Source organism: Hemibagrus wyckioides, linkage group LG11 (assembly GCF_019097595.1).
Source record: "Hemibagrus wyckioides isolate EC202008001 linkage group LG11, SWU_Hwy_1.0, whole genome shotgun sequence".
In the NCBI taxonomy this organism is placed as follows: domain Eukaryota; kingdom Metazoa; phylum Chordata; class Actinopteri; order Siluriformes; family Bagridae; genus Hemibagrus; species Hemibagrus wyckioides.
The window spans coordinates 25,905,546-25,920,340 of NC_080720.1; the positions used below are offsets into that span (position 1 = coordinate 25,905,546).

The window sequence follows — 14,795 nt, forward strand, 5'->3', positions numbered from 1 at the left end:
AAGAAAGCATACAGGAGCAGTTAAACAAAACACACAAAAAGGCAAATGTATAGCAACGGCACAGTAAAACATTTTGTTGTGTTTTCCATGTGCATTTGTGGTAAAGTAAGATAAACACAAATGCTCAGGGGTTCAATAGAATCAAGGGAGTCTGAAACCAGACCAATCCTGCGGGGATGCCAGGAACAATCACGCTCTGATTTAGGTCACAGCAAACGTGGCCAGTGTAAAAATCACCTTAAAGTTACAGCTTTACCTCTGCTACAAATTGCTGACATTTGAGACTCCTACTAAAAATGCAAAATGAGTCTTCTCGTAGAAAATTTTACCATATCAACACATACTGAAAATTTGTCACACACAATGTTCCACACAAGTTGCAGCTGGAACTATTATCTGAGCCATCCTGTCATAGAAATGAATCAACACCTTCTGACCAATCGGAATCCTGCATTTATAAGCCCTAATACAACTTACTGTAACCTCTGTGTAAATTCTGTGTTCTCAATATTTCTTCCTCCTACTTCACCTTGCTTTCTTTTCTTCTTGTCTTCCTGCTCACTTCCTGCTGCTGGCCTCATACAGGCCTTAGAGAGGCAGAAGGAATATTCAGACTTAATCCAAGATGAACGTGATGCACTGAGGGATGAGGTTTTCCGGCTCAGGGATGCTCTAAAGGTAGAGCAATTCTGAATATGGGAACAGCTGTTAGGCCTGTGGCTGTGTAAATAATTATGGGGGAAAAATCTGTCTGCTTTCACAGAAACATGGCATATCCCTTGGATCTGAGGTGACAACAAACGGCGAGACAGGAAGCAACATGACTAATGGACCTGAACGCGTAGATTCGGCTCAAGACACACCAGCTAACAGTGCTGACAGTATTTTAGGTAAGTCTGTTTTATTTCAGCTATTGTTTTAATGCAACAGTAAATACAGTTAAACTGCCTTGTAATAAACCAAATCATTCTGATGGTTAAAATCTAACTTAACTTCTTTTTAGGGCTCAATGTCTTGCAAAAGTAAATGTGATTTGATGTTTTTCAATCAACTGATGTTTGTCTACAGAGTATGTATCCTGCACTGAGTTGTCTGTTGCTTCCTGTTTGTTCCTTTTTGTTGATTAACCAAAGAAATTAGTGTCTCTTTCAGCTTTACTTGCTGCATTTCACCTGAAACTTTCTCCAAATTCCTCCAAACTGATTTATTTATGTGAAGAAAGCTGACATTTCTATTTTCCCTTTGTTTCCACCTCATCCCCTCATCCCAGTGATTGTCTTCACTCTTTATCTACACCAATCAATCCTTCCAGTCTAAAAAAAATACTAGTGTTTGTGCACTCCTTCATATTTTGCTAATAATGTTCCAGAGAGATCTCCAGAGGACCAAGTGCCTGAAATGAACATCACATCATACATGGAAGAAAAGTCCAAGATAAATGCAGAAGTAAAAGGAGCTGAAGATATGGATTACGGTGCAAGAGCGTCATACAGTTTTGTACAGATTCAAGAGGACCACAGAGCTCCTGAAACAAATGAATTTGAAAGGGGTCAGTTAGTCTGTGTTGCAAATGTACCAGAGGAAACAGTTCAAGAAGGTGCAGTAGCTCAAAATGAAAGCATCAACAAACAAAACAAGAAGGACATGGAAGAACCTTGGGTGAAGAAGAAGACAAGAGCCACTGAAGTCCCAGAAAGACCTTGCACACTTGCACCATACCAATTTATTACAGCTTATGATCAACTCAATCCTACAACTAGTCATTCGAGCCAAGCATATAAAGAAACATTGGAGAAAATGGAGCTACCTGGAACCACCAAAATCTATCAAGATCCCAGAAACCCCATTCCCAGCACAGGTGTAGAGATGACCAGCACCAGAAGAGGAGATCTTTCTTCAAGCAGTGAGCAGGAGTCTGAAACAGTGCTGGAACTTGAATCAGGAGATGTTCAAAGTTGCTTGTTTACCATCCCTGTGGAGGAGAAAGGCATTGCTTCATTTTTAGACAGTTGCCAAGAAGCCTCAGCGTTGGACTTTGAAGTCATAAGTCTAAATGAAACAGATAGGGCCAGATTTGAGCATCAGGAAGAGACACGCCTTACTGGAGAAAACACCAGGCCCAACAGGATGAGGCTTAGGAATAAGAGAGGACAGGATTGTAGTGTGTCTTAATTTTATTATTATATAACCAAGTAAATAATAAATAGCATTCAAAACAGAAATAGTGCTCTACCAAATACGAGGTTGAAATTAATGTTACTGATGATCAGTTTCTCAGATCTTATGGTACTCTAAATGACTACTTCAGATGGCCTTCTTCAGAAGGTAAACCAGTTGAGTCTGGTGATGTAGACAGTATTAGCATGAATATTCCTAATCAAACATGCCGAATTAAACCATTCCCAAATATATAGTCTCCTCTGAAATTATTGGAACAGCAAGGCTGATTTTTTTTTTTCTTTTTTATTCACTGTAGACATTTGGTCAAAAGATGTATATGATATGATATAGACCAGAAGTTCAGATTTCCTTTCCTGATATTTACATCTAGATGTGTTAAACAACTTTTGTTTGAACCCACCCATTTTTGAAGTGATAAAAATATTGGAACATGTGATTGACAGGTGTTTATTGTTGCCCATCTGTGCTTTTTAGATTGAGTGTTTAAACAATCAATAGCTCTTTGCTTGGTTTGGGAGAAATGCAAGCCATTTTGAAGCTGAGGAAAGATGAGATATGAAGCAGAGCTATTCCACAAGCATTAGGCGTGGTCAATACATCAATATGATATGAAGGAAGAAACCACTGGTACTAAAAAACCAGACATAAAACAGGTCAGCAATGCAGAACAACAGCAGTTGATGATAGATATCTGGGGAGAACAGTGAAGATAAACCCCAAAACAACAATCAGTGACATCAACAACAACCTCAGCAGGGCAGTGGTGAAGGCATCACAATCCAGCATTCAAACAAGACTTTGAGTGCAGAAATATAACACAAGATGTACACCACTCATCAGCCATATGAACCAGAAGCCAGCTTGGAATTTAGAAAGAAATATAGAGATGAGCCTTAAAAGTGGACCAAGATGAACCAAAGTGATGGAAAGGCCAAAGTGTGGAGAAAGAAAGGATCAAAAGAAAGGATCTGCTCATGATCCAAAACATACAGTACAAGCTCATTGGTAAAGCATGGTGGTTGTAGTGTCTTAGGACTTGCATGGCTGCTTGTGGAGCAGGATCATTAATCTTTATTGATGATGTAACTCATGAAGGTAGCAGCAGAATGAATTCAGAAGTCTACAGAAATATTCTGTCTGCAAGTTTACAAAGAAATGCATCCAATCTAACTGGGAGGAACATCATCATGCAGCAAGACAATGATCCAAAACACACTGCAAACAAGAAAAAGTGGAAGCATGGTTTAAGAGTTTCACGTCCTTAAGAGGAGACTGGAGGGAGAATTCTTAAAAACAACCAACAACTGAAAGAAGCTGTGGTACAAATGTGGAAAAGCATCACAAAAGAAGAATGCAACAATTCGGTGAAGTCAGTGTGTCACCAGCATGATGCAGTTATCGCAAGCTGTCCATATAATTTTGCTCATTTAGAAATTAGGTGATCCGCCACCAAACATGCCATGTTCAAATTCCATTTTTTTGTCACATACACGATCATACACCGTACTCATACACTGTCCTTGTTATATAAAAATAGTAAGATAGAATCTAAAAATGGAATTAACCGAAAGATAAGATCAAAATAAATACAAATAGAAATTAAAAAAAAATGTAAGGAAATATATGGAAATAAAGTGACATTTTGCAATAAAGTTGTTTAACACATCTAAATATAAATAACAGGAAATGAAAGCTGAAATTCATATCTACTTTAATCATTTTCATCATTTGATTTCAAACCGACGTCAAAACTGCCATTTCACTACTTTTGGAAGGGACTGTATTAATGGCTTGGGTCAAGTAATTGCTTGGGTCACTTATACTGCACCTTTGAGTTTCTAATTCTAGAGCATGTTGATTGGTTTCAATAGAAATGCTGATGTATTATCTCTTTAAATACTTGACTAGCAGTGTATGTTATTTTTAGTATTGTAAACCTTCAGAAAACTTTATTACCTAGTCGGTTATCTGATATCGAAGTAACATTTCAAAACTACATTTCTGTCTAATGAATTTGTATCATTTCACTATAAGTGTCAATATCAGTGTTATGAAGAATAAAAACACACCAGCTCTGAAGGATATGGTAACACAAGAATGAAGTGTTTCACCAAGATCAAATTTCTACTTTATTTATTTTTTATTACATTATGAAACGCTAAAACACCTTTAAACATTTCCTAAGGTTATCCCGAGTCTATATAATCTCCAAAACACAGTTTCAGAAGTATTTTTGCTCATAAAAAAAATGACTTTTTGTTTCAAAATGCATCCACTGAATCAAATACAGTAATAAATAGGGTTTTTTTTTCCATTAAACACACATTTTATTAGGACAATCACTAGAAACATACAGTGAGCATTAAAAATAATAAATAATTGCATAGTAACAGCATAACAAACTTCTTGCTTCTTAGCACTGTGGTTCTCTACATTGTAATGAGCCATTTAACATGAGAATTTAAATTACTAATACTAGTTTATTTTACAAAACATCTATTAACAGGTCCCTATAACAAAATTACGATGTGAACAGACAACAAGCCTAATAGCAGTATTTATAATTTGATCATATTAAATATTTTTGCATGCAATTGCATGGAATTTGAGATTTGTTTGTTTATTTAAAGTGATTTTAGACTTTTTTGGATTATGTAATCAAATGTAAATTGTCTACACTTGCCATACACTCACTCTATTAGAAACATCATATTAATACAGTGTAATATTCATAGCAGTAGTAGTGTAGTGTTCATAGCATGGATTCCAATGATTCTGGATTGTGTTGATTTAATTGTTATTTGATTGCTATTGATTTGAGTTGCACATTTGTGCTATGAAGCTCTTGTTCTTACCCAGCTCTACTGTATTGTTTTCTGCTTGATTGAGAAATTCATATATGATGAAACCAGTTTGAGTCAGTATGCTTTGTGACATGAAGCTTTATCATGCTGGAAGTAGAAATCATTATGAGTTTAAACTGTGGCCATAAAGGGATCCATGTGGTCAGCAACAACACATCAGATAGTCTGATACCATGCACGATTGGTACTAAGGAGCCCATTGTGTGCCATTCCTCACACCATTACACCACTACCACCACCACCAGCAGCCTGAACTGTTGACACAGGCTTGGCAGGTTTGGTCCTGGGTTCATGCCATTGACTGGTCTTTACGCTACCATCTGCATGTCGCAGCAGCAATCAAGATTCATTAGACCGGGCTTAATTTTTCCAATCTGTCCGTTTTTGGTGCCCAGGGTAGCATCAATTTGCTGTTCTAGGTTTTTTTTTTTTTTTTTTTTTTTGCTCAGCACACTTGTAAAGAGCTGCAGATCTGCTGCTGACTAGATTTCTGTTTTTCTGATCATTCTGTCTAAAATAGTGTGTGGGATTCAGCCCTTTTATGAAACACAAACCAACAATCATGCCACGGTCATCAAGTCACTTTTCACCGTTCTGATGTTTACTGTAAACATTAAAATGATGCTTGTGAACTGTATGAGTGTGATATTGTGCATTGCACTGCTGCCACATTGTTAACAGATTTGATAAATGCATGGATGTGAAGATGTTCTTAATAAAGTGGACTGTGTGTTTATTGTGTTTTCTAGATTATTTCTACATGGTACAGCTGACTACACAATATAAAATTTCTTTCAGCTCCTACTGATATACTGTATTGTGTGTATATATACAAAAGGAGAATATGTAAGACGTTGCTGGATATGTATTGTTTAATGAAAATGCAGCTATTACACATACATTGTAAAAACGTAGTGCCACACATTTTATGCATTTATTTTGTCAGTGGTGTATCATGGTTCAGACTGATGTTTTGTATGTGTCATTTTCTAGAGATCAGACTGAGGAAGCTGGTTGATGAGAGGGAGAGTTTGCTTGAACAGGCAAGTTTCAGCTCTACCCACAAATATAGGGTGCTTTTGTCGACATTTAGCTAATCATGGGTTGTGTGTCTGTGTGCACGTCTAGGTAAGGAAGCTGAAAGCAGTCGTGGAACAAAAGCAGAGGAACGGCACCGGGGAAGCAGTAAGTCCACATGAAGATGACCTCCAGAACAACATAGACTCACATATCATCGACTTGCAGAGTAAGACACGTGTTTATTAACCCTGCTGTCAGATTACAAGTCTTTTTATTTGTTGGTTTGTTTTAAATATATCCGGTGAATCAAATCTATGTTTTTTGCATGTTGCATGGAATGGTAAAGATATTGTATTGTACAACATATCTCAAAATGAGGTGTAACACAAGACCTTGAAATATAAATCAAATGATTAAACAACATAATATGAACAAACAGTATTCTCTCTGAATTCTGAGATTCTCCACATTGAGATATTTGTCACATGCGCATATTAAAATGATCAAATAGAGGAGCCTGTAGCCCAGGGGTGTTCAAATTAATCTCTTTTGAAGGTCCAGCAACCCAGAACTAACATGACTGAATGATGGCAGCAGTTAAGTTTGAATGCTTATGCATTAGCTCATGGCTATAAATAAGACACATCGGTTTGGAGTAGCTATGTTTTGCTTGGCTGTGGCAATTTTTATTACAATCTCCAACTAATGCCATGTGCTAGCAACAAATTAATCTTCAGTTGTGAAATGTTAGAGAATAAACATTATATAGACAATATTTCTCTGTCTAATTATTTTGTTTTTGTTGCCGATTCTATTTTTTCTTAAATCATCAATTCACTTATTAGACCAGAAAGGGTAAATGAAATTTAAGTTACTTTCTTAGTATTGCTTTATTTGCATTTATTGATCTTCACACATGCATCACACCACCAGGGTTGGGGATCAATTCCCGTGTGTCTGGGTAATCCAGTTTCTTCCCCTAATCCAAGAACATGCATTGCAGGCTGATTGGCATCTCTAAATTGTCCATAGTGTTAAGTTGGCTCCCCTTCCAGGGTATCCCCCACCTTGAGCCACATGTCCCCTGGGATAGACTCCACGACCCTTTATTGGGTAAGAGATACAGAAAATGGATGGGTGGAGCTTCTCAGATTTGACTACAGGACTGTCTGAGTGCTTTCTGCATTAAGACCATGGTTTACTATCCCTAAATCCAGGCTCCCCACAACCTTGTGTTGGATAAGAGGTTCAAAAAATAGGTCAATGTATGTAAAGAGTGTTTCTCTTAAGCAAACTATTTCACATGTAAATCACATGAAAATGAGACAGTCAGTGCATGCAGATGGTACCCTGACTTGTGTTTTGTTCACATTTTAAGCTTTTTACCAAATTAAAGGAGCCATAAGTACTCATTTTCACTAAAAGACCAGAATCAGTTGCAGAAAAACCATGAGGCTAGACTAAGAGCTAGAACTTTCCTGTACTGAATTTTCAATTATGCTTCTGTGTTGTTCATAATATATTATTATCTTGCTTCATCAATGCAGGAGATGCTAACAGGCAAATCAGCGACTTGAAATTTAAGCTGGTGAAGTCTGAGCAGGAGGTTACAGCTCTGGAACAAAACGTGGGTAGAAGAAATCAGTAGAAGAAAACCTCAACAATCACTAAATGCTAGCTAAATATTTATTACGATTGATGCTATGAAGAGACTTTCACATTTTCTTTGTTTCTACTTAGATCATTCGACTGGAGGGACAGGTGACTCGCTACAAAACAGCCTCTGAAGCAGCTGAGAAAGTGGAGGACGAGCTGAAAGTGGAGAAACGTAAATTGCAGAGAGAGGTACTTTGTGAGCAGGAGCACACTATTCATCAATAAACCCATTACTAATTTGTCAACACGGCACTTCAGTCAATCAGCATTGATATGTAATTGGTTCAGTCAGTCAACTGTCAAGGACAGAAGACATGTTTTCCCACTGGGAATTCTGTAAAGTCAATATTATGCATTAGAGAATGCATGACTAAAAGCAGAAAAACTAGGAGAGATAGCTTGGTATTGTCAGAGTTACAGAATCTCAGAATTCAGAAGATTTCCCACAGGCATCTGGGTCCAGGATCCAAAAGAACAAACAGTGACACTAGTCAGTCATGTGCATCTAAACTCATGTATGTGGAAAGGGCAGGTTGTGTTGAAATGTATGTTGTGGTCAAATATGTTTTAGATTCAACCGTATGACTTAATAATACATAGATATCCATTTAATTTCGTCTTGCATTTTGCTTTCTTCCCATTTCCAGCTGAGATCTGCTCTGGACCGTATCAGTGAATTAGAGGCCAGCAATTCTCATCTGTCCAAAAGAGTGGAGAAGATGAAAGCCAACCGGAATGCGATGCTTGCCCAGCAGTGATGGCCGCTCAAACTTCACTGACAATCTGGAAACCCGCTTTCATTGGCATCAGTAGCATCTGCACCTGTTATCCTCATATCAAGTTACACATCAAGCAGAATTTGTCTCCACTACATCACATGCAACGCCGTATTACCAAGTCTACGAGCCATAAGAAATCAGTCTGAAAAGGGAAAATGATGGCCTACAGCTTTTCTGACTCCATTATAGGAATATAAATTCTGAAAAGGATACAAATGATACTGACATTCTAGGAATTTTTAAGCAAAATCATTGAACATTTTTTTAATCTTACTGGAGTGTAACTTTTGGCTATGGTGTAGTGTCCCCAGTGTATACCAGAGTGGTTGGATCATAATGCACAGATACAGGAGAGATCAGATTTTGGCGCCACCTAGTGGAACATGCACTTTATTACCGATGCTGCCATCTGGTGGTGTCGAGCATCCATTGTGAGGCAAAAAGAATTGAAACAAGTCCACAGATATTTGGGTTTTCAGCGAGGCCAATTACAGTTATCTGGATTAACCCTCTGTTCTGTTTACTATATACCAAGAAATATATGCTGTCAGGGATTTTTCACTTTTCTGAAAGGGAAGCTGCCTATTGACAAACCAACCTTTACCAAGTGATTTTTAATTGACCCTCTTTCGTTTATCATATAATTGTAAAATATGATTCACAACACCTGATATATACTTACTGGCAACTTTATTAGGAACACTTGCTCATTCAGGCTATTATCAAATCAGCCAATCATCAGCATTAGATTTCATCAAATCACAGTAATTTGACAGGTGAAGATTGGAGGAATTGCTTTTATCAATTTTTACAGTAACTGTCCAGTTTAAGTGGCTTGTGCACTGTGTAGCCTCAAATTCTTGTTTTTGCCTGACAAGAGTTGAACCCTGTGGTCTTCTGCTGTTCGTTATAGCTCATGCACCTCAATTTGTGACATAGTCTGTGTTCTGAAATGCATTTCTGCTCACTGTGGTTGTGAAGAGTGGTTATTTGGGTTACTGCATCAGTCCAATCATTCTCCTCTGATTGCACTGGATGTTGCTGGCTGTTTTTTTTTTTTTCTTTTTTGGCACCAACTCTTGAGACTGTTGTGTGTAAAGATCAACAGTTTCTGAAATACTCATACCAGCCCATCTGGCACCAACAGCCATGTCACAGTCAGAGCCATTGAGATCACATTTTTCCTCATTCTGATATTTGATGTGAACATTTTCTAAAACTCTCAACCAGTGTGTGCATGATTTTATGTATTGCACTGCCGCCACATGATTGGCTGTTTAGAAAAATGTATGAATGTCTAGGTGTCCCTCATAAAGTGGGCAGTGAATGTATCATAAGATCATTTCAATTTATAGTTACATTTCACATTTTTGTGGAAAAAGACACCCAAAATCCCCAGCACAGGCGTTGAGATCCTCCTGAATAAGAGATTCAAATGAATGTCATTTTACACATTCCTTATTTACTTTATCGAACATAATCTCTGCATTTAATTTTTTTTCTTAAAATGTTTAATTGTTTTAACAAGCACAAAGTTGAAAGTTTTTAGCTAAACAGAACATTACGGGTTAATCACAGGCTGTTCCACAGAACTTGCTGTTGGATTCAGAGACATGAGGCTTTCCTCTAAATAAGGAGGAGACACTGAGCACTATACTGAACTCCTCTCAGGAGGTGCAGGAATTTATAGCATATGACGTTTGATTTGTAGTTAAATGCTGAAGCCAGATTGAATGGGTCTATGTAGAGTATGTGTGTTAATCAATGTGGCTTTAAGGTCTGTGTCTTCATATATGATGCACAAGTGGATTATTCCTTCTGTTTGTCTTTTTTTATGACACAGTTCATATTATCAGTGATTCCTATACTGTTAAAGCAAAGAAACATATCTGGGTGAAAAAGTCTGAGTCTACTACGAAGGATAAAATATATTTTATGAGGAATTCTATTAGGAAACGAGCAATGGACCGGCATCCCATCCTCGGTGTATTCTTTGGATTATTGTGTGGACAAAACTAACATATTGCAGTTCATTCATTTCATCGTCTGTAACTACTTTGAAGGTCAGAGTTACAGTTGCTTCAGACCACTGGGTGTGAGATGAGAAAACACCCTGCATGGGATTAGACTGCAGTTGACTTGCATTATATTAAATTCCATTTATTCTTCTCCAGGATCGGTATTTCCCATTTCTATTCTGCAGTAATAATCAACAACTTGTACATTGTGCACTTCTACTTAACTCTGTGTGTGTATGTGTTTAGGTGTGTGTTGACTTCTAAATAGGACTTAGAAGTCACACATTTATAGCTGAATACATGTTTGTTAGTTTTGAACAAATAATGATTTCTCTACTTCCTAGTGGACTCAGGCTTTTGGACTCCAGCTCCTGCACACCAGTTACTGTAAGATGCAGATAATAATTCAAGCTATACTGTAACTTACTTCCTTAAAAGTATTTCTGAAATGTCTTTCTGTCTTCTGACTTTGCCATTGCGTTACATATACTTCACAACATTCCATTATCACAGAACAGCAGACGGAAAGGTTTAGAAAGTCCAATAAGACCAAGAAGAGACACTAAAGCTGAGGTGGTGTTTAAGGTGGTCAGTTTAAGTTTCTTCTCGTAGAAGGTTCAATGCACTTAACCATCAAGCGTTCTGTGTAATTTGTTTTTGAACTAAAGAAATTCGAAACATACAAATGAAATCCATCCCATTAAGGCAGGACGAGATGTATTTGACCAAAATTCTGTTGCATACTTTTATAAACATCATATATGTAAAACACACCAGTGTCAATGCCACTTCATTTAGGAGTCTTTATGTTGTTGTTGTTGTTGTTGTTGTTTATATGTTTTCTTTAATATGTCTAAGTGTGTCAGATAACAGAAAAGCAATTAGACCTGCTCGGTAGTAAGAAGGACTGCCTCATCAAGATGTAGACAGGCACAGAACTTTGACTCGGATATCACCAGCTTATAACATCAGTGGAATGTGGAATGAATGAATGTTTTTTTTTTTAAGTGATTAAAAATATATTGCAATAATGCTTAGAATTCCTGAATTAAACCTTCTTGTTATAATAAGTAACATCTTTGGATTTTGGTGATTAATAAGGAATAAGGAAAGATTCAACAGCAGGTGGAGTGGTGAGTTACATTAGAACAAATTTTCTAATAACACTGCATCTTAAAATGTGAGTTATCCCTTTATGTGGACCAATGTCCATTTGTAAATTGTTGTGTCCAAAAGGGAGGAAACAATGAGAGTAAAACTGCATATACTTAATTTGATATTTATAATTTACAACAATATGCGCTACATGTTCACCCTTACCCTTACATTTTCTCAGCCGCTGTATCGTTTTCTTGCATCAGCGTATTCACCCTGATTCCTATTTAATAATTACATTTATAAAATAATCCTAACACCCAGAACTACTGTCAGATCTGCTGTTAATCAACACCATGTGACTAATCAATTCATCAAGCATACATTCAGCAGTACTGTGGTATAATCAATCGTAATGGACAGTAACTGGTGAGTTTTATAACAAGTGGAACAACTGTTCCATCCTAATGCCATATAACATACGACACTACCGTTATGACTGGTGCCTGCTCATGCTTAAGTGTTTCTAATACTAATTAGGAATGATTTACATCTATTTTGAAGTAGCCAAATGTACTTGCTTAATGAAGAAATAAAAGTCTTTCAGGAATAGTGACACTTATCTTACATCTTTATAAATAATCAGTGGAACCATTTTTTCATTTTTGAAGAATTTTTTTTTATACCAGATTTCAAAGGTTTATAAGCACAGCTTATCAGATATGCTGCAACTGTCACCTTATAGACAGATATTTTCTTCATCAGAAAAATGAACATGTGCTTAATTTGCATATCTCTGGTCAGGACCTCTGTGCTTTTTTACTTGATTTACACAATGGCTGCTCCGAAGTGTAATTAAGACACAATTAGTCAACAGTTTAGGTCTTTAAGTTGTCTTATATTTATGTTTCATCACAGCTGTATATTACAATCATTCTTCAAGTCACTTCTCTAATGTAGAGACTTGAGAGAGACAAGTAGACATATCTACAGGGTTTTATGTTAGTTAGCATGTAGACACTGGAAATTTTTGCATACAGGAATGTATACAGTAAACAAGTTTACTTTATTTCTTCCGATTGTTCCATACAGCAATTAATAAGTATGTGTTCATGTCCTAACTGAAACAGAATTTTTTTTTCTCTGCTGTTCGAATGTGTTTGCACTGTCAAGCGCAGAAGAACAAACAGCATATTAAATCACTTATAATTATCGTTAACATTAAAATGATGTGTAATCTGCCTAATTTGATACCTCACTGTAGGCCTATCCCATCTGTGAAATATTTAACTGGCGGTCCTAATAAATGGATTTAAATGATGTTCAATATAAAGTCAAGCATACATACCTTCTTAGACTAAAGCGTTACATTAACATGTAAAGCTGCATATTTCAACGGAGAAAAATCGAAGTGACAAGAGATTACAACTGTGGGATGCGTGGAAGGAGTTTTAAAATACATGACCACTGGCTTATTTGCCATTTTTATTGTGTTTTTTGAATTATAACATTTAGCAGGTAACTTTATTGGTAAAAATGCATAATTTCTGTTTCTATATTTCAAAATGTGTAAAGCTTGACAGGTTTTCAAACAAAGGAAACAACAGAAACTCAATGGATCAAGTCAATACAGTTAAAATGGTTTCCACTTAATATTAATTTGCTGCTAAAATTAAAGAGTTTAGGGCAAAAAAAATCATCAAACTGTTTTGTTTACTCTGGAAAAGTAATTTGAAATGCAAAAATCCTCAATGACCCACAAGGCTTTTAAACTCCAGGTCATAACGTTCTCACTCTTTTTCATTAGTTGCATTAAATACCTAGCTATTGCATATATATTTAAAGTTGATGCAACAGAGACTGTTCCAATCAAAACAAGTTCAAATGTATTGTTTTATGCTTCTGTTTTGGTATAATGCTCAGATTTACAAGGTTACATCATCTTATCATAATATTAAATTCCAATTTATCCTGTAAAAGCTACCACACAAAGGCATAATAAAAAGAACCAGTGTCCTTTAAAACTATCCCACTAAGCACCAAACCTAATACTTTCACTTGAACAGTGAATAGTCCACAGAAAGGTTTAATATTGGTCTAATAAAGGTTTAATCAAGGCTACCTTGGTCACAATAGCAGGAAGAATAAGAGGACACTTGCATATATCTGACAATTGGCTGATGAGATCTAAGAAGGTCCAGATATTGCCAGGCTGCCAATGGCAAGAAGAATAAGAGCCGAAGAACGAGACAAGGGCTTTGACAGCTGCATTTCTTTACTATAGTCCCTATAGTTCATTAGGTTCCCTTGGCAGACCACTGTGTCATCAACATTGCCTGTTTGTGCATGACCTGCGACATGAAAATGTCTTCCACAACCTCACCTTAGTAGCAGAGTTTGGCTGTTTCTCAACCAATTTTAAGCTCCTACACAGCTGTTGCTGTTTCAGTTAATGACCATGTGTAAATTGATAAAAAAAATTAGCAATTAAAATATACATTTTTGAAAGCATTTTTACTTTACAGCATTTCTTTACACCTGCCTAAAACCGCTGCACAGTACTGTATACCGCCATTAAATATTAAAATAAAATAATTCACATTCAAATGTTTAAGTAAAGCAAGACCAAGTGACCATGAGCAGCAGGTGAACACACTTCTAATTTAATGATGAAAACAACTACAGTATGTGTTCAGGCAGCTCTAAAAACTGTAAAAACACAAAACATAATGGATGGAACTTTAATAAATCACTGCTTGCAATGGCAAATAGAAACATGTTTGTCAAGGCAGATAGCCAGAAAGCAAGTTTATCTATGCTCGTACAGTATGACTTGTGTGTTTGTGCAGGGCAACGGTTGTCTCCAAGGGCACATAGAAGGAAATTCACACCTGTCTGATTCTTGGCAGTAAGCGATCTTTCACTAATTTTGTGCCCGATTATGTAGTTTGAAGCTGTTCAGTACAAGCTGGAGTACAGGTCATGAGGTCTGGTCAAACCAAGCAGATGTTAATGTTAATTCTGAAAAAACAATAAACTGGGCTTTGAAATGGGGCTGAATTTGAATACTTTCTTTGTTCAGAGTTATTGTTACAGATAGTATAAGTAACTTAATATATCCCCAAAATAGACATGGGGCACTTTAAGGACACCACAATAAACCTGGAAACACCTTAAGGACA

At 36.6% G+C, this 14,795-nt stretch overlaps 1 protein-coding gene across 9 annotated transcripts in view; it reads left to right on the forward strand.

The window, feature by feature from the left end:
• lrrfip1b (leucine rich repeat (in FLII) interacting protein 1b) overlaps positions 1-11,289 on the forward strand; it is a 49,907-nt gene extending 38,618 nt beyond the window's left edge. For 6 of the 9 annotated variants that reach the window (XM_058402999.1, XM_058403001.1, XM_058403002.1 and 3 more), the window contains 3 exons: positions 586-678; positions 764-890; positions 1,370-5,779. In XM_058402999.1, coding sequence (XP_058258982.1) covers positions 586-678; positions 764-890; positions 1,370-2,172 — 1,023 coding nt within the window. In that variant the 3' untranslated portion in view covers positions 2,173-5,779. Of the gene's footprint in view, positions 1-585; positions 679-763; positions 891-1,369; positions 5,780-6,038; positions 6,089-6,173; positions 6,292-7,612; positions 7,693-7,805; positions 7,911-8,368 lie in introns of those variants that run through there. The other 3 variants (XM_058403007.1, XM_058403008.1, XM_058403004.1) reach the window with 3 other exon arrangements.
• The last annotated feature ends 3,506 nt before the right edge of the window (positions 11,290-14,795 follow it).